At 38.4% G+C, this 21,583-nt stretch overlaps 1 protein-coding gene across 1 annotated transcript in view; it reads left to right on the forward strand.

The window, feature by feature from the left end:
* Window positions 1-21,583, forward strand: part of crhr2 (corticotropin releasing hormone receptor 2) — a 40,458-nt gene that overhangs the window by 13,247 nt on the left and 5,628 nt on the right. Inside the window, exons 3-11 of the mRNA XM_006792097.2 lie at window positions 4,370-4,455; window positions 5,392-5,498; window positions 9,661-9,778; window positions 9,879-10,032; window positions 14,147-14,207; window positions 14,307-14,379; window positions 15,637-15,722; window positions 19,184-19,319; window positions 19,798-19,839. Coding sequence (XP_006792160.2) covers window positions 4,370-4,455; window positions 5,392-5,498; window positions 9,661-9,778; window positions 9,879-10,032; window positions 14,147-14,207; window positions 14,307-14,379; window positions 15,637-15,722; window positions 19,184-19,319; window positions 19,798-19,839 — 863 coding nt within the window. The remainder of the gene's footprint in view (window positions 1-4,369; window positions 4,456-5,391; window positions 5,499-9,660; window positions 9,779-9,878; window positions 10,033-14,146; window positions 14,208-14,306; window positions 14,380-15,636; window positions 15,723-19,183; window positions 19,320-19,797; window positions 19,840-21,583) is intronic.

The following is a 21,583-nucleotide window of genomic DNA, read 5'->3' on the forward strand; positions in this document are numbered from 1 at the left end:
TGAATTGAACAAAAACCTCAACTTATTGAATGAAATCAGTCATGTGGTTCAGAAAGTAAGTTTCCCAATGCAACTCTAGTAGGAGTGAGTGAAACATAACTTTAACTAAGAGAAACACATTTTAGAGTAAAATGTGTTTATTTCACTGTGGTTTTACTGTGGCATCGTATCGCTGCTGAACCACAAAGCGTAGATGCAAAGAAGCGGTTTATTCAGCAGGATTTTGAAAATCCAAAGCAACAGAATGAGCGATGTCACCCTTTTGTTCCAGCCAGAGTTTCTTTTTCAAAACGACGAGACTTACAGTACTTAATGAATTTATTAGGCCACCTGTCATAAAAATAAGGAAGCACAAATATTTTAGAAATCTCTCAAATTATTTATCAGGCAATTAACAAACTGAATTAATGTCTTTCTACCCAAACTTGAGCCGGCACACTGAATTTATCCGAGAAGTCAGAAATGAATTAATCATAATAGTGGACAACTAAGACCGTTTTTTCTGTTTAGAAATCCAAGCAAATGACTGTATTTAGTCATCTTAATTAAAGAATAATAATAGGTTTTACTATTTTTCCTCACTTTTAAAAAAATAGGGAATTTGAAAAATCATTGATAATAGCAATGATAATAATTTAGCACTAAAAACATAATTTTGATTAAAGAGCTTACACATACTGCTGGGTTAACATGATAAATACCAATACAGCTCATTTAGGAATTCATTTATGGAATTTTCCCACCTAGTAATTCTAGTAAGAGTGAGTCACCACCAAGACCAGCCCGATTTAAAAAAATAAATGCAACAGAATGAGCCTTTTTTATCTCACCCGAGTTCTTCTTTTTCAAAACTAAGTAAGACATATATACATATACGTCTTGCAGAGGTCCATAGAGGCCACAGTTTAGTGTAAACATTAAACTGGGACTAATTGGCTGGTAAATAATTCATTCATTTTCTTTATTTCTCTTGACTTTATGTCCTTGCTTGTTCTCAGACGTAGATGTCTGTAATATGGCAGCTTTGCTCTAGTTCCTGCTGCTTGAATAAAATATCAAAGTGCAATGAGCTATGAGATTCCCATGTTTTTGTATGGCCTAGTTTGTTCCATCTACTCAGCTCATGAAATCAAATTTCATATGGCTCGAAGTAAAAGCTGCTGTATCTGGCTCAGGTGCATGGCTTTAATGTGATGCTTTCACTCAGTTTTTAGATATCGTAGCCTTTCAATTTCACTATATTTTGAAACCTATCCACATAAAAAACCTCAGATTTAGTGACTATTTCTCAAAACGGCATAACAAAGTGGGTAATTTTTGATAACCTATAAAGAGCGGCTTGGTCTTTTGAGGAGGCGTAAAAGTCGTATCAAGTTTTTCTTTTCTTTTTTAACCCAACCACCTGGGATAAGAGGAGGTCAGAGCAATCAAACACCACAAAAAGAAAGACAGCCTTGTGCAAACATTAAGTGAACTATTCCTGTTTATTGTCACTTCACAGTTGGTATAGCACAGCTGACAGCACAACCCACAGATAAAAGAAACAGGTCAAGTTTAGCTGAAGTGAAAAGGCACTGATTTGTTCTTTGGATTAGGTGTTTTTTTTCCAGATTTATCTTACAATTTCAATCAAGATCAAGCAATATTTAGTCTTTTTAATCATCTGTCTGAACATTTATGCAGGAATGACCGATCCAGACTAAATTTAAACGCTCTTTTCCTCATTTAGAGCTTCCAATTTTTCTAATCTTTGAACAGCCGTACTGTGTTTGTTTGCATGCCTCCAAGAAAGAGGACTGGCAGAGTGGCTAGCTGAAGAGGTGGGCATTGTTGGCAAAGACTATATCAGTTGGAAGTTGCACGTTTCTTCCATATTCTTGTGCGTCTTCACCCCAGTGGAGTGTGGTCAGTGTTAAGTCGCTTACAGCATTGTTAGCACCTCACATGGAAGCTTTTAATCCTCCTCCCAAACTCACAGAATGAGTCATTTAGAGATTTTTTTTAACTGCGTGAATGTAATACCCTGTAAGGATAATGTGAAGAAAAAAGCCTCATCAAGCCCACTGCACAGATGGCTTGTCAGAAATGTGCTCTCCCTGCACCAGTGCTTTGAATTAGTCCTGCCTCAGTGGTGTAGCTCACAGGGAGAAACCTGCTCCCCTTCCTCTGTTTCTTCACCTTCGCTGCTTGATTCGCAAACACAGTAGGATACTTGGAAAGTAACTGGAAAGTACTTTGTGCTGCAGCTATAATAATAGCTTAGCTTACTTGAAGGCGTCACTTTCTATTAATATGGATATTAAGTTAATGACATTTTAAAATGTGTTTTTTTTCCCACACAGATTAAAAATAATGAATCAAAAGTGCCTGGAGGAATTTTGGCTGTTAATACCTTTAAGTAATACAGTCATCCTGTTAATGTCATCATACTGACTTTTAGCTTTATTTGCCTAAACTGAGACACCTGTGATTACTCTTCTTTTGTAATAAATGTGAAAAAATGTTGCCTTATTTATTTGCTGCTCAGTAGCAGGCACAGATTGAAATAAAAATAATTTGCTGTTCTAGTTTTGTTAATTCAACAAGCTTAAATTTGCTTCCCTGAGAACCATTGCAGTAGCTCAGTAAGACAGTTTGCAAGCTGCAAGTAATGAGTGAAGTGGTTATGGTGACACTACACTACACATCAAAGTCTCGGCATGTTTTTAAAATATCTTGGCGTTGTGCTTCACAGAAATGTGGTGATGCAGTATTTAATCAGTATTTAATTCAAAACAGTGTCTTTTCTACTCTGAGCACTACAAGCCACATTCACATTGCACTCTTTTCTATGCCTTTAAAGTGGCTTTCACACCCACCGCTGGATGCCGAGGTGGAAAACTGAACCATTGACCTTATGATTGCTAGATGGACCCGAGTGCAAGATGAGCCCGACCACACCTGACATTTCTAATTCTGCAGTTCAGTTTAAACTGCTATAATCTTCCTTTTCTCCCCACTAAAATTATCCTTTTCAGCTATTTTATGCATGTTGCCTCCAAATGAATGCAATGTGTTGAAGTAATGCTCCTGTTGGAGATCCTTGCCGTCTTCACTGCTTGTAAAAACAACAAATTAAAAAAAAATCAAACTTTAAACCCTGCAGACATGGAGCCTTAAATGCACCGGGACTTTGCTGAATGCCACATGGCACTTGATCAATAAACACACTGAGGCAGTTTCACACGATGAATATGGTTTTAGAACAAACTCATTCACGGTGTCGTACACCACAGAGTCAGTTGTTTTATCGGTTTCACTGAATTGGCACTATGCCTGCACAAGTCGATCCCTCTCACATGGCTGAGAACTAGGATTTTCCCTCATGAAGAGCACAAAGCATTCTGCAGTCACGACGTGTCAGTCAAGTGAAGAGCTTAAACCAAGCTCATTTTAAATCTTATTTCTCCTTGTCTTGTGTAGCTGCCACAAGCAGTTATGTGGTCTCTGCTGTCAAACAGCAAAACTGTCACATTATATAACATTAAATTGAATGCAAAGGATATTACTCTGTTCCCGCCACTGCTTCAAAAATCGCTGTGGGCACTTCTGAGGTGGACGTTGTCCTCGCTTTTTATTTTGTTGTTGACAAGAATGTTTGAATTAAGATGGGTTAATGTGAATGTTGCAGTTTACAGTTGGGTATGATATCAGTTTTCTAAACGTTCAGAGGAATGCATTTATTCATTCAACAATGCTTATTTTCAGGACAATATCAAAACCTTGCAGGATAATAAGTTAAATTAATGATGGCATGGATTTGGAAAACTGCACAAATTAGTTAAATAAAGGAATAAAATTGATTAAATGAATACTTTAATTGGCCATCATAACAATACAAAGGCAGAAACATGCTGCTGTGTCTCCCCCTGCCCTCTATACATTTCTTAGTGTTAAAGAGATAACAAGAGCCCACTGAATGCACAAGGAAGAACTTCAAAATGGAAAATGCAGTTCAAAGTTGATTATGGGAAGTGGGTTTTAAGAGATATGTAAATAAACTGACAGAGTAAGAGGCTTTGCATTTCCCTCCATGAATAAAAATTTGTATTGCTAAATTGGTATTCTGGGTGAGAGTCAGACGGATAGTAGTGCTCAACTTTGAACTGAGCTCTGAAGAAATTACAAGGATGGTTTAGCTTACCTTCTTGGAAAACACTTTACTGTAACAGCAAATCGCTGGTTTATGCCTGCACGTGACTTAGCTGATTGCAGTGCTTTGGAATAATGAATATGCGAGATCTGTATTTATCTTTATAGCTCAACATGCATTTTAAAACAATATGTTTGCGAGAATGCCAAAGCTTTACCGTTTTCTCTTTTCTTGCAGGGAGCGCTTACAGGGAATGTATGGATAACGGAACATGGGCGCTGAAGAGTAATTACTCCAACTGTGAACCCATTTTGGAGGAGAAGGTAGGTGACTGCAGGCGGGAGCGAATCCTGCAGTCCTTCAGGAAAACACTCATCATCGTCAGAAAAATTGCAATCAGATGCAACGATGAAAAAGAACCAAACAGAACCGTATGTCCCTTTATGATGCGGTGCAGTTACCCCCCCCCCCCCCCCCCCCCCTTTAAAACATGTTCTTTTTGAGCAGTATTGTCTGTGTCTTTGTAAACAAAGCCGGAGGACAAACTGCAGGAGCGATGCACTGTGTGTAGCAAGTTTTGGCCTGATTACCTCGTACTGTGGCTCCGATTCTGTGTCTTGCTCTATATTCTTAGATAATTTTAAGCCAAGACTGAAGTATGTCAATGACATCTGCTTTTTATAATCATAGTTAAACCTCAGTACAATGAAGCCTGGATAGAGAAGCAGCTGAAACGATGTAGAGACAACCCTCTCATACAAATTATGTTCTTGTTATCATTCTCTTGCCATTATTTCAAAAATCTCGGACTAAAATGATTTAACTGCAGCCTAAGGGAAGCGTATTTGCTCCACCAATGTTGGGATCATTAGGTCTCTCAATAATGTTTGCAAATGGAACAGTTTAAAAGACAAAAAAAACCTACTTTCATTCAAGCATAGAATACTTTACTAACTGCTTCATTAAAGATGAGTGATTATTTGCATCAGTAATGTAAAAGCTTGGCTTTGAATGCACTCTGCATGCCACTGCCTCTTGGTTCCTCTACTATTGTCACGACCTAAGCATGTAATTACTTGTGACGACCCATTAGTGCATTGAACATGTATTAACATCTAAAATTTGCAGGGAAAAGGCACTCTTGTTGTTAAACTGCATGCACTAGATAGGTTCTTCCACTGTGTTTATACATTGCTTTGTCTTTGTTTCTATTATGCAGCTGTAACAATAAAGAAGTAATTCATGGGCTGTCTTTTCAGAGAAAATATCCGATGCATTATAAAATAGCGCTGATCATCAACTACTTAGGCCATTGCATCTCTGTGGGAGCTCTTGTCGTGGCCTTCATTCTCTTCTTGTGCTTAAGGCAAGTACGAAAATAGTGCATATTTCAAACGTGTCCTGTATGCACCTCTTGGAAGACAATTAGTGAAATCCACATCATACTCACACTACTTATCATTAACTTGCTTATGTCAGATGAATAGAACTCTGCAGCTCAGCCGCGATGGAGCACTCAGGCACAGAAGGGCCTAATGTGCGTTTCCCAACACTTGTGTTTGAAGGTGTATATCTTTTCATATCCTGGCTTGAAAACACACACACACACACACACACACACACACACACACACACACACACACACACACACACACACACACACACTCCCACTCGCTACATCAGTTATGACAAAAGAGGGCAAACACCAGCATCCTGAGATACTTTGTGTACTGAGGTTAGATCAATATGGGCTTCTGAAAGCAAATACCGATTATTTCAGCTTGGAGACTAAAATAGTTATCGTCTTCTGAGGTTAAATCTCCCTAGACTTCACAGAAAAATCAGCAACTACTTCTCCACATATATATTTATTCTTGGTCATTTTGGGAAATGCATTTGAAGAATCACCTGCAACTATAAGTCAGTGCTAAATCTTGTACAAAGATTAACTTTCAGCAGCGTTTTAAAGCTGAAGATGTCTACATTTTTTAAAAATGTAAAACCCTAATTTGCATGAAAGTGCCTGTTCCCTGAGTCATAACTGTGTCAAATCTGAGCACACAAACATTATACATGCATTTTTAGAGTTAGCACACTTTTAGTTTATCATGAAGTTTTATGTAGTTCGAAACTAATCTCGTAATAATTGCCTGCAAACAGGAACTGGCAACTGGAAAAAATTGATTGGCCTAAAAAAGGCTCAGTTTTCACACACTGACTGCAATTACAGAACTGCCGGAAAATTGATCAAAGGTATAAAAGCCAATAACCGAGCAAACCATTACAGCGGCTTCATCCCAAGTATAAACTTATTCTGTCAATATTCCATCCTATAATGTCATCTCACTGTGAATACACTGTCCTTTATCTTTAAACTTTTGACACTTAGACAATGATGCAGGAGAGCACAAAAGAAGCAGAAAAAAGTGCCTTGTGAAATTTTAAGACATTCTCTAAACACATATCAGGAGGCTGTCAAGGCCTTGAGAAACAAATGCTTTATTTATTTCTCCTTACTCCAGCAGATGAAGGATCCTATTCAGCACTATCAGTTTTGACCTTAATCACACTGCCTCTATCTTTCCAAGTCGTTCTCCTGCATTGTGCGACAGCTTTCTAAATTTTTTCTTCATACTCACTTCTTAGAATTAATGCTGCATTGTACAACTGGTTCAAAATGCTGACTTCTGACAGCTACACAGAAGCACAGTCGTATTTAGCCCTGTTTTAAATCGTAACACTAGCTTCCTGAGACGTACAGGATGAATTTCAAAATATTGTGGCTCACATATAAGAGGTTGAATGGGCTCGCTCCAGGTTATCTATCAGACATTTTACAGTCCTACATCCCATGCCACTCACTTATAGGGCTGTTCGATATAACGATATATATCGGATGACGATATAAAAACGTCTATTGTTTCATTTGACGCTATCTCCAAAAGTTGATTCTGTTCATCTGGACGTAGCGTTTTCTGGGAGAAACGTTTCGTCACTCATCCAAGTGACTTCTTCAATCTCAGCTGACTGCAGGTTTCCCCAAATCTTATAAACAGTACATTTGCATAATGACTGAAACCAGCCCACTGAAGGAACAATGGGCTGTGAGGTCAGTTCCTTAATCATAATTATGCAAATTCTCATGACCATTGATCAACAACCACTGACCAAAACCCACTGATCAAAGACCACTGATCAATGGCCATGAGTACCATTCACAGAGAGTTGGGGAATGGCTGCAATCACAGCATTGTAAGATGGCGAAAGATGTACCCTTAGGCCCCCTCCTCGATTCAGAGATGGTCTTTCCCTTTTCACGTAAATGGCCTCCTTGACTCCACGCTCAAACCGGCGTTCTTCCCTGTGCAGGATGTGTACATCCTCATCCTTGAAAGAGTGTCCACTAGCCTGTAGGTGTAAATAGACTGCAGAGTCCTGGCCTGACGAGGTAGCTCTTCTGTGTTGTGCCATCCGCTTCGCCAGAGGTTGTTTGGTTTCCCCGATGTATGAATCCTGGCAATCCTCCTGGCACTTAACAGCGTACACTATGTTACTCTGTTTGTGTCGGAGGACCCGATCCTTGGGGTGGACCAATTTTTGGCGCAGCGTGTTTTGGGGTTTAAAAGCCACAGAGACCCGGTGTTTTGAAAAAATTCGTCTCAACTGTTCCGATACTCCTGACACATATGGGATCACTACAGGTTTTCGCTTGGGCAGCGGTTGTCCTTCTCTCCTGGATCGGCTGGAGCTTTCTTTAGGTGCCTTTCCAGCTTTGACAAAAGTCCAGCTGGGATAACCACATTTACTCAGGGCCTTTTTGATGTGCTGTTCTTCTGCCTCCCTGGCCGCTGTGTCAGTGGGGATGGTGTTCGCTCTGTGTTGCAGCGTCCTGATGACACCCAGTTTCTGCTCCAGTGGATGATGAGAGTCAAACCTTAGATACTGATCCGTATGTGTAGGTTTACGGTACACGTCAGCTTTTAGATGTCCCCCATTACTGATGGAAATCTCACAGTCTAAGAACGCTAACCTGCCACTTTTCATATCCTCCCTGGTGGGGAGGATATGGGGAGGTGGGGAGGTGGGGAGTACATCTTTCGCCATCTTACAATGCTGTGATTGCAGCCATTCCCCAACTCTCTGTGAATGGTACTCATGGCCATTGATCAGTGGTCTTTGATCAGTGGGTTTTGGTCAGTGGTTGTTGATCAATGGTCATGAGAATTTGCATAATTATGATTAAGGAACTGACCTCACAGCCCATTGTTCCTTCAGAGGGCTGGTTTCAGTCATTATGCAAATGTACTGTTTTATAAGATTTGGGGAAACCTGCAGTCAGCTGAGACTGAATAAGTCACTTGGATGAGTGACAAAACGTTTCTCCCAGAATACGCTACGTCCAGATGAACAGATTCAACTTTTGGAGATTTATTTTCCTGGATGATTGAGAATGCATCAAGACATTTTATGCTATTGTTTGTTACGTGGTGTCACAAAATAAACTGTTTATGGCAATATTTTTTCATCGTTTTGATGGTCACTGTACTGGCTATATTAATTTCTTAAAGTTCTCTCTTTCTCTTATATTTAATATAACACTATGGATGGACAAGCGCCTGTTTTTATGTGTTGTCGTTAGCGACAACGACGGTAACACCATCGCGTGTCCGCTTGTTTATGTTCCACATAAACCTTTCACAATAAAGCTCAAGATCCTGTTGAGACTTTTCAAAATAAACTGAATCACGTGAAAGAGTAGATTATTTACGGATGAGAAGTAAAAAAGAGCAGCCAGGTGCTAAAAAATAAACCTTAGACTGAAACGTTAGAACAGGCTTTTCCCCGCAGCACGCCGTGTAATAAATACTCACAAAGAAAACGGCGGCTGTTACAACTTATGTCTAAAAATGTGTCGTTTCATGCATCTGTTAAAACACTCGACTCCAGGTACATGACGCGCAGCTGGAAACACTTCACGCAAGTCGAGCTGCCCGAGATTCACAGAATTTACAGAAAATGTTACATTTTTGTGATTTATATCGTTATCGGACGATAGAATTCTTATATCGGGATATGAGATTTTGGTCATATCGCACAGCCCTACTCACTTATGTCCGCTGATTAACGTCTTACAGTAATTGGCTTGTGCAGATCACCCTGCTGTCTTAGTCGCAGCCTTGGAATTGTCTCTGTTTCTGGATTAGATCATTTTCCTCAGTAACCCAATCCAACAGAAAACATACATCTTCTCATTAGCTTTTCTTTTCAGCTCAAATTACTGTAGTTTTAATTTATTGTGCCATTTTTATTTATTAATTTCATTAACTTAGTAGCTTAAATAATTATATTTTATTTCTTGTTCTTAAATCATTTTGTATTGTTTCTGTGATAATTGTACTTGTTGTGCAGCACGTTGGTTCATGTGTCGTGTGCTTAAACGGTCTAGATGCAGTAATTAAACTGACCTGACTTGAGTTTGTTTTTCAAAACATTTTAAACAGCTTTCTGTGTTTGGCTTATTGTTTTAGGAGCATACGATGTCTTCGAAACATCATCCACTGGAACTTAATCACCACCTTCATACTGAGGAATGTTATGTGGTTTTTGCTTCAGCTGATTGACCACAATATCCATGAGAGCAATGAGGTAACAGCAGTGATGTGTTATGGGGTTTGAAAGTATCACTGAGGTGTTAATTTACCAATACAAAGTCTTTAAAATCTTTTCTGAATTCTTTTTTTTTCAGCCTTGGTGTCGCTTAATAACGACAATATACAACTACTTTGTGGTGACAAACTTTTTCTGGATGTTTGTTGAAGGATGCTACCTTCACACAGCCATTGTAATGACATATTCAACTGATAAGCTGAGAAAGTGGGTCTTCCTGTTTATCGGCTGGTGTAAGTATGATTGTTATCAGTGCATTTGTCATGCTATATTCAGCTCAAGGCGTTTTTTATGAAACACATTTCATACTCTATGGAAAAACCATAGTGCTTTATAAACTCTATTTAAAGCATAAACAGGCGGAATATACAGACTTTAGTTTAATAAACTGGTAAAATGAAACAAAATAAGACAAAGTATTATTAGGTGACATTACCTTTACCTTAAGCCAAGCTATCATCTGGTTGGACACAATGAACATAAGCTTTCCTTTGATGAACCAATACTTTTAAATGAGTGGATTATGTAAAATGCACCATTTCAAAGGGAATAAATCTAAAAACAGGGCACAGCAATGATATTTTTATCCATTGTGTTATTAAAATCTGTCACTGTATTTATAGAAGTTTTTTTTTTTTTAATTTTTCTATACTCTGATCTCTCTAAAAACTGGTTGATAAGGTTATAAGACATTTCTTTAGAAGATTAAAGTACAGCAGAAAAAAAATTGGAAAGCGGCTCGTACGAATGTCAAATATTTATTTGTGTTATTGATTTTTGAAGGACATACATAATCAGCTAGTCATTAAATCAGCAACCAGGGCACACATGCATTTAGACATGTAGACATGATCAAGACGGCCTGCTGAAGTTCAAACCAAGCATCAGAATGGGGAAGAAAGGTGATTTAAGTGACTTTGAACATAGCTGGGATTTTTCAATAAATCCTCTTGAGAATTTACAGAGAACGATTAAAAAAACAAAAAAACCCAAAACAAAACAAAAAACAGTTCCCTGGGTGAAAATACCTCTTTGATATCAGAGCTCAGAGGAGAACGGAAAGACTGCTGCAAGCTGGTGGAAAGGCAGCAGTAACCACTCATTACAACCAAGAAGAGCATCTCTGAATGCACAACTCTTCAGACCTTGAAGCCACGTCAGAAGATCAGACTCGACGCCACTCCTGCAAGCTAAGAACAGGAAAGTGAGGCTCCAATTCACACAGGCTCACCGAAATTGTACAACAGAAGATTGGAAAAATGTTGTCTGGCCTAATGACTCTCAATATGTTCTGTAAAAGTAAAAAGTGGGTCCTTGAAGAACATTTACACCAACCTTGTGGTATATCAGTGTGATAATAAAAAATACTAGTATATAAGTATACATTTTTTATGTAAATTGAAATAATCCTTAAATATACTCAGCTTGAATCAGTTAAAGAGAACATGAGCAGAAAAAAAGAAGGAAAATGAAAAATATCTCTGTTTTTTGTTGCCTACATTGTAGAGGGTAACTTTGCCTCTAATGAGGAACATGAGTAGCGAAGAGGTTAAAGTGGGATTCAGCAGGTGAGGGAACCCTAATATCAGTTGTAGTGGTTCAGCGTGGGGAAAAAGAATCGCAGCTCACAATAATTTCTATTGAGAGCTCCAGTAGGTTTTCTTAATATAGCTGCTGTGATCAGCTGATCTAAATCCACCACAGTGCAGCAAGTTAACCAGTTTATCCTGCACTAACCTGCAGAGTATTTTCATGCAACCTTTAAATACACAGTTAGTCTAGCTCAGTTTGTTTTGCAGCATGTTTCACAATATGAAAAAAAAAACATGTCGCATTTACAGACCTGTACATACCTGATTAAAAAATTTAAAAACTTGCATATCCAATTTATCAAACACTACTGAGCAGTCCTTACCTTTAAATCTAACCTCTGTTCTTCATCTCCTGTCCCGCCTTTCTTATCTTTCTCTGAGTGACGTTAGCTCTCTTTCTTTTCTCTCCCTGTGAAATACAGCAGCTGGACCTTCAGCTAGAAAAAAAACTGCGAAATAAACTGCACACAGACAGTTTGTTTGTTAAGCTGATAGAAACACTGCATTTGAAATTACCTGCCACAGTGACAAAACATCACTCCTTTAATACTCGCTTGTCTTTTGTAGAGCTGACTCTGACACGTTTGTTTTTTTTGTGTGTGTGATGCTGTTATGTCAGTATGGACCAAAAGCTTTGAGGAATTCAGCCTTGTTTGATCTATGCCATGAAATATTAAGGCAGTTTTAAAGGCAAAATTGGATCCAACATGGCGCTAGCAAGCTGTAACTAACAGAGTGACTGGTGAATGTGCTCAAAATTAGAAAAACAACAGTTTGTCAAACCATACATATACTCAAAAGGAGAATTTTACTTTTCTTGCATTAATTGAAAACCAGGTTGTGACAAAACACTGTTATCAGGCGTTATTGTTTGAACTGAACATGTGCCCGAGAGTACAATCACTTCTCCAGTGAAGAGGAGGGAAACTCTTTAGTGGTTCATATCCGAGATAAGACTTTAATTTAATGAAAGAACCGGCATGCAGCGTGCTTGACTTTGAGTCCTGAATATGCAGCAGATATCCTATCATGACCCTATAAATTATCTCACCTTGACTGATAAATCAAGCATATTATATGCTGTACAGAGCCAACATCATCAGGGACAGAAATACACAAAGTATTCTGCTCGCATGCTTCCCGGAAACACTGAGATTTTCTGCTTCTGTTTATGTAATGGACACAGTGTGCTCAGCAGAAAGAAAAAAACCCTCATACTTTACTTCAAACTAGGTCATGAGAAAATGAGTTAATGGAGCTTTGTGAGCACAAGATTAAAATATGATGTCTTATTAGCAGATGTAGAGAGTAGATGGCGGTGAACGGCAGATGGATGATATTATTGGGAAGCTAATGTTAGCTTTGAAATAGAAATGAAAAAAAGATCTCACACATATCAGATTTTTAATTCTCTAATATGATTTTAATAAGAATATAATAGTAAGTACTGACAGCTTGTCTCATGAAGATTAGATTAGCAGAGTAGTTCCTATTTGCAAGTCCACTCATCCACTCCACCTCCATATATAAAGTATTATCCATTTAAGTCGTTAATTTCATATTAACGATCATGGAGTATGTACAATATAATATATGCTTTATTTTAAATGGGGTTATTGCAGGTGCTTTCTCACTGGGTTTCATTTGGAGAGGCTTCTAATTCATTTCATTAGGAGGTGATAGAAGTGGGGCGCATGAAATCTGTCCGCTACGACAGGTCTGATGAGCTGGGATCAAAACTGCTTTTGATGTGTGTTTTATTTCTTTTTTTATTTACGAACATTTCGTCCAATTTGTGGACATTTTCCTCCTGCAAAGCTTGACTACATCTGCTCAGTGTTCTGTCTGCTTTTAATATTTCTGATTTATGCACTGGATAAGCTACCTGGAAGATATTTAGCTCAGTTAGTCGCAGAGGGAACGCGAATAAATTCAGCTGCATGTTGAAAAGGAGTGGACTTTCCCTGACCCGTGGTCTGGACTGCTTTTGGGCAGCAGTGAGATATTCTTTACTTTTTCACTTTAACGTTACATGTTACATGTAACGAAAAGACTTTGATGAAAAACAGGCTGAAGACAGCTAATAAAATTAGTATGCTCTGAACGATGATTGCATTCGCGTTTGATTGATACGGTCAGTGCAGTTGCTCTTTTCTGGAGAGGTCAATGCTTTTTATAAGAAATCTCAGCCTATTCAAGCACACTTGGTCTTACCTTGTCAGGCCTGGCACCTAACACGCTGATTTAACACGCTGATTTGACACGTTGTTAACGCATGGCCTTTATTCAGCAGTGACTAATTTTAGAGGTATGGTGAATGGTCCTTTTTCGTGAAAAACCTTCTATTTACTTTGTCAAAGCATCAACATCAAACATTTTTCCAGATATACATTACATGCTGGACTAGGGGAAGCAGTTGTAATTCACGAGTTATATGGTATGACTCTGAAGCCCCTTTTGGCAGAGATTATGCTACTGTTCCCGTTACACTATAACCCTTGAGGGCAGTAAAAATTGGAGCATGTTCTAACTTTATTCTTTGTAGTTGAAGCGTGTTAGCTTGTTATCCCTTCCCCCTCCCCATGACTGTGCATGTAACAAAACAAAAACCGAAAAGCAAAGAAAAAAAAAACTATCTTTGATTCTCGTCTTTATTATTCTGACCTTCTGTCTTCAATGCCATGAAAAAGAAAATCTGTTTACCAAATACGTTTTATTTTATTTCCACTTACACGACTCTTCCTTGTTATTCCAGGTATTCCATGTCCTATAATTGTGGCTTGGGCCATAGGAAAGCTGTATTATGAAAATGAACAGTAAGAAATCTCCTAATAATTTGTGGCCACATAATTTGAATGTTTTCTGGATGATTTCTTTAATTAATGGTACATTTCTTCTTCTTTTCCTGTCAACAGATGCTGGTTTGGTAAAGAACCTGGAAAATACATGGACTACATTTACCAGGGACCTGTTATTCTTGTGCTTTTGGTGAGCTACAACAAAGAAAACGGACTGTAAATTTATTGCCATCAATTTGACATTATTTGCTAATTAACATAGAAAATCTGCCCTATACTGATTTTTTTTGCATTTCTGTGCAGTGACTAGATTAGAAAGTCACAGCAGTACAGTGCAAAAGTACTGAGCCCCTCATTTTTGAATATTTTGTGCAGTCATTTATTGAAACATGCAATCATGGAACATTTTTGGTGTGACCACCTTTTTTCTTCAACACAGCCTGAACTCTCTTCGGCAAGCTTTCCAGCAATTCCTTTAAGCAGCCTTCAGGCTCGAAAAAGTACTTTTACAATACCAGCAAGCTTCAAAGGCAGCACGACCAGCTGGTCATACCAACATATTGACTTTCAAGTATTCTTCAGGACAGTCTGGACTCTCTTAGATAAGCTTTTTTTGTAATTTCTTTAAGTAGTCTTCAGAATTAGGCTTCTTTGAAGGACATCAAAAGCTTTTCTTTGGATGTTGTGTTTTGTTCTGTTCTCCATGAAGATGATCTTACACTTTTTCAACAATGTTGTGGTCTCAGCTCTGTGGAGGCCAATCCATGACTAATAGTATTCCACTGTGTTTTTCTATCCAGGTAGGACTTTAGTATATTGATCGTTTGAAATACAAAAAAAAAAAAAAAAACAAGCTGTTGCCAATCAGATGCTTTAGATATAATATTACATAGTTAATCAATATCAATTAATTTCACTTTTCTACATTTTTGATTCCATATGAAAAAAACAGCCCCAAAGCAGGACGCAGCTTCATGTTTTTACATGTGGCCAGTGGTCAGCATTAAGTGAACTGACAAACAAAAAGCATCCCACTGAAAATGGTCAGGTGCAAGGACTGGACTGAAAATGAATTAAAAAGGACTCAATGTCCAAAGAAAAACTTCTGTCTGACTCCTTTGAAGCTAAATATAAAGAAATGAGGGATGACTCATGACTTTTGCACAGAACTGTAGTCTTAAGGGTTTCCAAACAAAAGACTTCTGAAAATAAGAAATTGATTTCACATAAATGTTTGTGCTTATGTAAGTCCTTATGTAAGTCCTTAGCAACATGTAATATAATTAATCACTGTCTTGTTAAGGAAGATTATATGCTTTGACTGGTGTTACTTCGTCTCTCCCAGCTCAACACTGACTGAGCTGTCTGATATTTTTCCCCTCTGTATAATATAAGTCATTAGCACAGCATTTTAAAGTAATAATTTCCTTATGTCTTCTTCTTCTAGATAAACTTTGTTTTCCTCTTCAATATAGTTCGAATTCTTATGACCAAACTAAGAGCTTCAACCACATCAGAAACAATACAGTACAGGTGAGTTGATTCTGTTGGTAACTGCGTATAAATTTAGGAGCAGTACACTTTGTCTTCCTTCTTTCAAGGACATTAAGGAGTGTTTCAGAAGAAGCACATTTTTAGAGTTATTAGACTCATTTAAACCTTTATCATCAGCATCAGACCTCATTTCATACAAATCTAAGAGCGTTAATATCCTATCAGTGAACAGATGTTTGGTGATCAAAGGGTCCGGTGTTAATGATAATTAAATCAAACTGCTATTAAGGAAGAAATCTGTTATTGTGGTTGTGACTTTTGCCTTATGACTTTAAGGCTAAGTATTGGAAATTTTGTGGGAAAAGAAACTAACGTCACTAAAAAACTTTAGCTGTGATTTGGTGGCTTGTGAAATTTGGATGGTAGAGTCATAGACCACATGAAAGCACCCATCCAACCTTGTATGAATGGTTCAGGCTTTTGGTGGTGCAGTGATGGTGTAGGGGGGATATTTTCTTGACATACACTGGGCCCTGTAGTACTAAATGATCATCATTTAAACAGGGACCACCTCCATCCCTTCATGACTACAGTGTACCCAGTGTTGGGAAGGTTACTTTTAAAATGTATTCCATTACAGATTACAGAATACATGCCCCAAAATGTATTCTGTAACGTATTCCGTTACGTTACTCAATGAGAGTAACGTATTCTGAATACTTTGGATTACTTAATATATTATCATGCTGTTTACAACTACGTGAATGTACTATTGCTGTGATTTATTACTGTTACTGAAGGTCCGCGGCTCCGAACGGGAGCCGCTCGTAGTCAAAAAATAGCTTTACTTTGTTGTGTGGGTCAACTCTGCTTGCGAGAGACAAAGAGAGGCGTTGAAAGGCTGCTTCAACGGAACTTATTGTTTTTGGAGGAAAACATGAACACAGTGTACAGTCGAGTCTTAATAGCTTACTTACAACTGGGCTTGTCAGGCACTCTTCTTGGCTGCAGTGGTTATTATTCTATTTACATGCTTCCAGCTCCCGTTTCTGCTCATGACAGTTCGTACTTTTCCTTTTCTCCCTCCTCGGGCTCACAGACACATAAGGGGTATGGCAGTCCATTCTCCCTGCAGCACGGGCTACACTGCCCATGAGGCTACATTCTGCTTATTAGCTTAGCACAACAACAAAAAGGCGCTCTCTCACCCAGGAAACACGCAGAGAGAGTGTCACCCTGTAACCATGGCAACCGTAACACTGCCACCTGGAACAACAGAACGTAGCTGTCAAACAAAACCCAAACAGTCCTGACCTGCGACAATATGAAACAGGAAAGTACCGCCGTGTAATCCATTTATTTCAACAAAGTAACTGTATTCTAAATACCACCTTTTTAAACGGTAACTGTAACGGAATACAGTTACTCATATTTTGTATTTTAAATACGTAACAGCGGTACATGTATTCCGTTACTCCCCAACACTGAGTGTACCCATCATCTGATGGCTGCTTCCATCAAAATAAACCTTCATGTCTCAAAGCTCAAATCATCTCCAAGTGGTTTCTTCGACATGACAATAAATTCACTTTGCAAATGCCAAATGTCGCCACATGTCAATCCAACAGTGCACCTTTCGGATGTGGTGAATGGGAGGTTCACATCAGGAATGTGCAGCTGACAAATGTACAGCAACTGCGAGATGCCGTCATGTTAAAACGGATCAAAGTCTCTGAGGAATGTTTGAGGAACCTTATTCAAACTATGCCACAAAGGATTAATGCAGTTCTAAAGGCAAACGGGGGTCTAACACAAGTCTAACCTGGTAACCAGTGTGCTTAATAAAGTATATAATAATAATAATATAAGCCTGAAACAAAATAAGTATATTGTCTTGTCTTGTAACTTATTACAGGACACTGCAAAAGTATTAGAAATGTGCTTCTTACCCATAAAATAAAGATTCTAGACAAACGCCTCAACCTTAGTGAACTCAGTTGCAATACTTCATGCAAGAAGTTCTTTCATTTACATGCACTAGTAACAGTTAAAGGGGAAAAACCTTGAGTTTGTCTGATTCTGTGTGCCTGAGAAGAGAGCAGAGATTTGGTGTGCGCTTGAGAGGCCCGAGCTGAGTGCATACCTGAACAATGTTGTTAGGTTGTGTATGTCAAATGGCTGAAATTGCTAAAATAGTGAGCTTGTTTTCCTACCTGCTGTTACTGTGTCAAGTGTGTTTTTCGCCAGTGGGGATTATTTCAAGCGCACAGAGTGTTTTCAGTGTCACGGCTCAGACAATCTGAGTGTAGTCTTTTCAGGCTGGGGCTGGATTGCTGGTGGTCGTTGTGAGCCATACAAATTTAAGCAAATGAAGCACAAGGGTTTCAAGCTGAACTTCTTGACCTTAAAAAAATTGATTGTTTTAAAATGAAAATTATAATCAGTAAGGGCAAAGAAAGGTTTGTGGTCATCCCTAAATTATGGGACTGTCATAGCTCATATTAAAAGTCCCCACCATGGTCTTTTCTGTTATTCCTTGAATTAGGTTTGGCTGTTGCCCTTATGATTTTGAATCTTTTTCTCATGTGAATGCTTTCAGAGTTTTCCCTGTCTGAGCCTGTGTGTATTTTGTTCTGCAAGTATTGTTTTTTTGTCCTTCTTTCTTTTACTTGCCCTTTTTGTTTTCCTCATGTTGCTTTATGTGTTTTCAATTTCTTTTTCCACCCTGATTTGATTGATTTCACCTGTGTCTTATTATCCCTCTCCCTAGTCCGTATAGGCGTTGTTACATCTCTCGCCTGTTCTCGAGACTCTCTTGTTTTCTGCTGCCTCCCTGTGTTTTGGATTGTTCCTGTTGGGTTTTGGATTCCTTTCATTTGAGTTTTTCCATCAGACTGCACACTGCTTTTGGTTGTCTATGAGTTCTAGATTAAGGTTTTTAGTTTATCCATCCACTTGCCAGTGCCTGCTGTGTCTGCTTATTGGATTCTCTTGTGAACATTTCAAAGTATGGGACAGTTTGAGCTTTATTTTGAAAAACAAATTCCGAGAGCCGAAGCAAAAATGGCTTGGATGTGCTCTGAGGAGGCGTAGTGGACATGTTGGACACGTGACAGGACCACAGAGGAGGTTTATGGATGCAGTGGAGGAGGACATGCTGAAGATGGCGAGACAGACGATGAATCATCCACATTTTCATCTATAGATGTGATGGCTTATTGTTGCATTGCAAAACCAAGAAAGTTAAACTGTGCTCTTATTCACACTGTCAAAATTATTATAGAAGAACTAGAATTATATGTGACATACATATTTTTTCTACCCCTGAAAAAGGGCCCATCTTCCAATCTGAAACATCCATGTGGTGGAGGGTGACATTTTTATTTTTATCCCAGTCTGCCGCTGACACAGAGTCATGCATTTTCCAGAATCCACTGGGCTGACATTCAAGGCTCAATTTTTGCAATTCTATAAATGAGACTCCAACTCTGTCTTCACAGAAAAGCCGTGAAAGCAACACTAGTCTTGCTACCTCTGCTCGGCATCACCTACATGCTCTTCTTTGTGAATCCGGGGGAGGATGACATCTCGCAAATTGTGTTCATCTATTTCAACTCCTTTTTACAGTCTTTTCAGGTGAGATTATGATTAATAATACAGTGTGACAGTGGCCAGAGTTTGAAAGCCCACACTCACTGCCCACAAAGTTAAAAATATGAATCATTCTGATTTCTTAATGTGTTTTTATCTCAGAGTTGTATCGCTACTTTAAAGAGTGACTTTTCAGGTTCTAAGGCTTCTTGTGGGAAGATGATTTGAAGTAGCATCCTGGCTGCGCTTACACACAACATGGCCCTCCTACCTCATGTTCAGTGCTCTCAGCTGTCAGGAATAACAGAGCCATGTGGGCATGATTTCTGCTCTGTGGCTATTTTTTTATTTATTTATTTATCTCCTGTGCTTAAATGTAGGGCTGAGTAGGGGAAGGGGGGTTCGAATAGAGCTTTGGAAATTTGTTTTGCCTTTTCTTTATAATGATTGCGTCTAATTACAGTGTCATTACATAATACAGGCACATTTTCAGCTTCTAATTCTAATGTGTCTTATTTTGCAGGGGTTCTTTGTGTCAGTGTTTTACTGCTTTCTAAACGGAGAGGTGAGTCACTGGAGTTTAGCAAAACACCCGTTATTTATGATGTTAATTTTACTGTCAATGTCTTTGGGTTTTTTTCTTTGATACACAAGCTTAATAAAACCATAAATTGATAGCCTTAATTAGTTTTAATATTGTTTTTCTAACTTGCCTCCAAGTTAACATTTTTATGTTCAACCAGGGGGAGGATCAAGAAGCCGTAATAGAAAAGAAAATGCCAAAGAGTTTCCGTGCAGTCAGTGAAATAACAGCATAGAAAACTGTTATGAGGCTGTCTCATTTTTGCCTGATTGAAATAAAAGCGAATTACCAAAACTCCAGCTGGTTAAAAGTCATTAACGCCATTATGATTACACATAAATTGTGATGAATTGTGATAGAAAAAAAATGAAGGACTCTCTTCCTGCGCGCTCTCATCCCTCAAATTATTGAAACTCGGGGGTAAAGAGTTTGTTAATTTAATGACGTGATGTGAAGAAATTGAGTCATCCTATTTGAACAGATATTAATTGCAATTTAAGACTCTGAGTGGCAAACAACAAAACAAAAAAAGCAATTGTGTGACTTTAGGCCACATTACAAACGACTGCTGGAAAGCGATCCTTATTTAAAAAATGAAAAATTAGGAGGGTTGACTTAACTATTGCTATTTATTATATGATTTTGCTAGTATAGTGCATAAAAACCACATAGCCCAGCTCTGTTACAGCTTGTTGTTTTCAGATTTTGGTTTTTGTCCATATGGACATTCTGGCTTCCTGTTCTTCTTTGTCTGGCTTTAGTATCATTTTTAGAAAAAGAAATAGTGCATAAATATGTACAACACTTTTCAAACCACAGTTACAAAATGCTCCACTAATATAAAACAAAATACAAAATGACAAATACCACAAATATAGAAATGTCATTAAAACTTACGCTCCCTTTTTATGTGAGCTGTCAGGGTGAGTGTGACACTTTAATATAACCCCTGATTTGGCTTCATTAGCTGGAAGGAAATTTGGAGCTATCCAGCGTTTTATTGCTGAAAGACAGACAGGGATCTGAGAATGGTCAGTATAGTTTATATATCATCTGACATAAATAGAGCTTAACACAAGTAGAATCAAGACTAATGAGAGACTAATAAATCTATTTGCAGGACTCAAACTGAAATTGATTCAATTAGCTACTGACGTGGTTCATAAGACAAAAATATCCAGTACCTGGGGATCCAATTATTAATTTCTTCTGCAGTGGTCAAAGTCAAACCGTGTTATGTTTACTACTGTCAGTTATCTAGACACAGAACAAGTGTTAATTGAAAGAATTTGTGTCAAAGTCAAAACATCCTTTTTCTGTCATAACGCTGTTATGACAGAAAGGCAGGCAGGAATAGGACCCAAAAACGCAGAACTCAAATGCAGGGCTGAACTCACTTTACTGCTGGATTCAGAAACTAAGCTAACTGAAAAACTAAACAAAACTAAACTGGAATGACACTGAGAAACTAAACAGCCAGAATACACAGCCAGAGGAATGAGGGAGATCAAGAAGAGGCAGGAGGAGACACAGGCATATATACACCAGGAATAAGGGCAGAGAGGAAACACGTGGGAAACACGGCTGGACATAATTTAACTGACGAGACAGGGGAACCAAAACTGAACAAGATGCACACAGGACAAGAGACTGTCAGAATAAAACAAGAAACATGAGAAACATGCACTGAGCCGCAGACTGACTGAATACAGGGTACAGAAGGAGG

Source organism: Neolamprologus brichardi, chromosome 18, assembly GCF_056152115.1.
Source record: "Neolamprologus brichardi isolate AB-2024 chromosome 18, ASM5615211v1, whole genome shotgun sequence".
NCBI lineage: Eukaryota > Metazoa > Chordata > Actinopteri > Cichliformes > Cichlidae > Neolamprologus > Neolamprologus brichardi.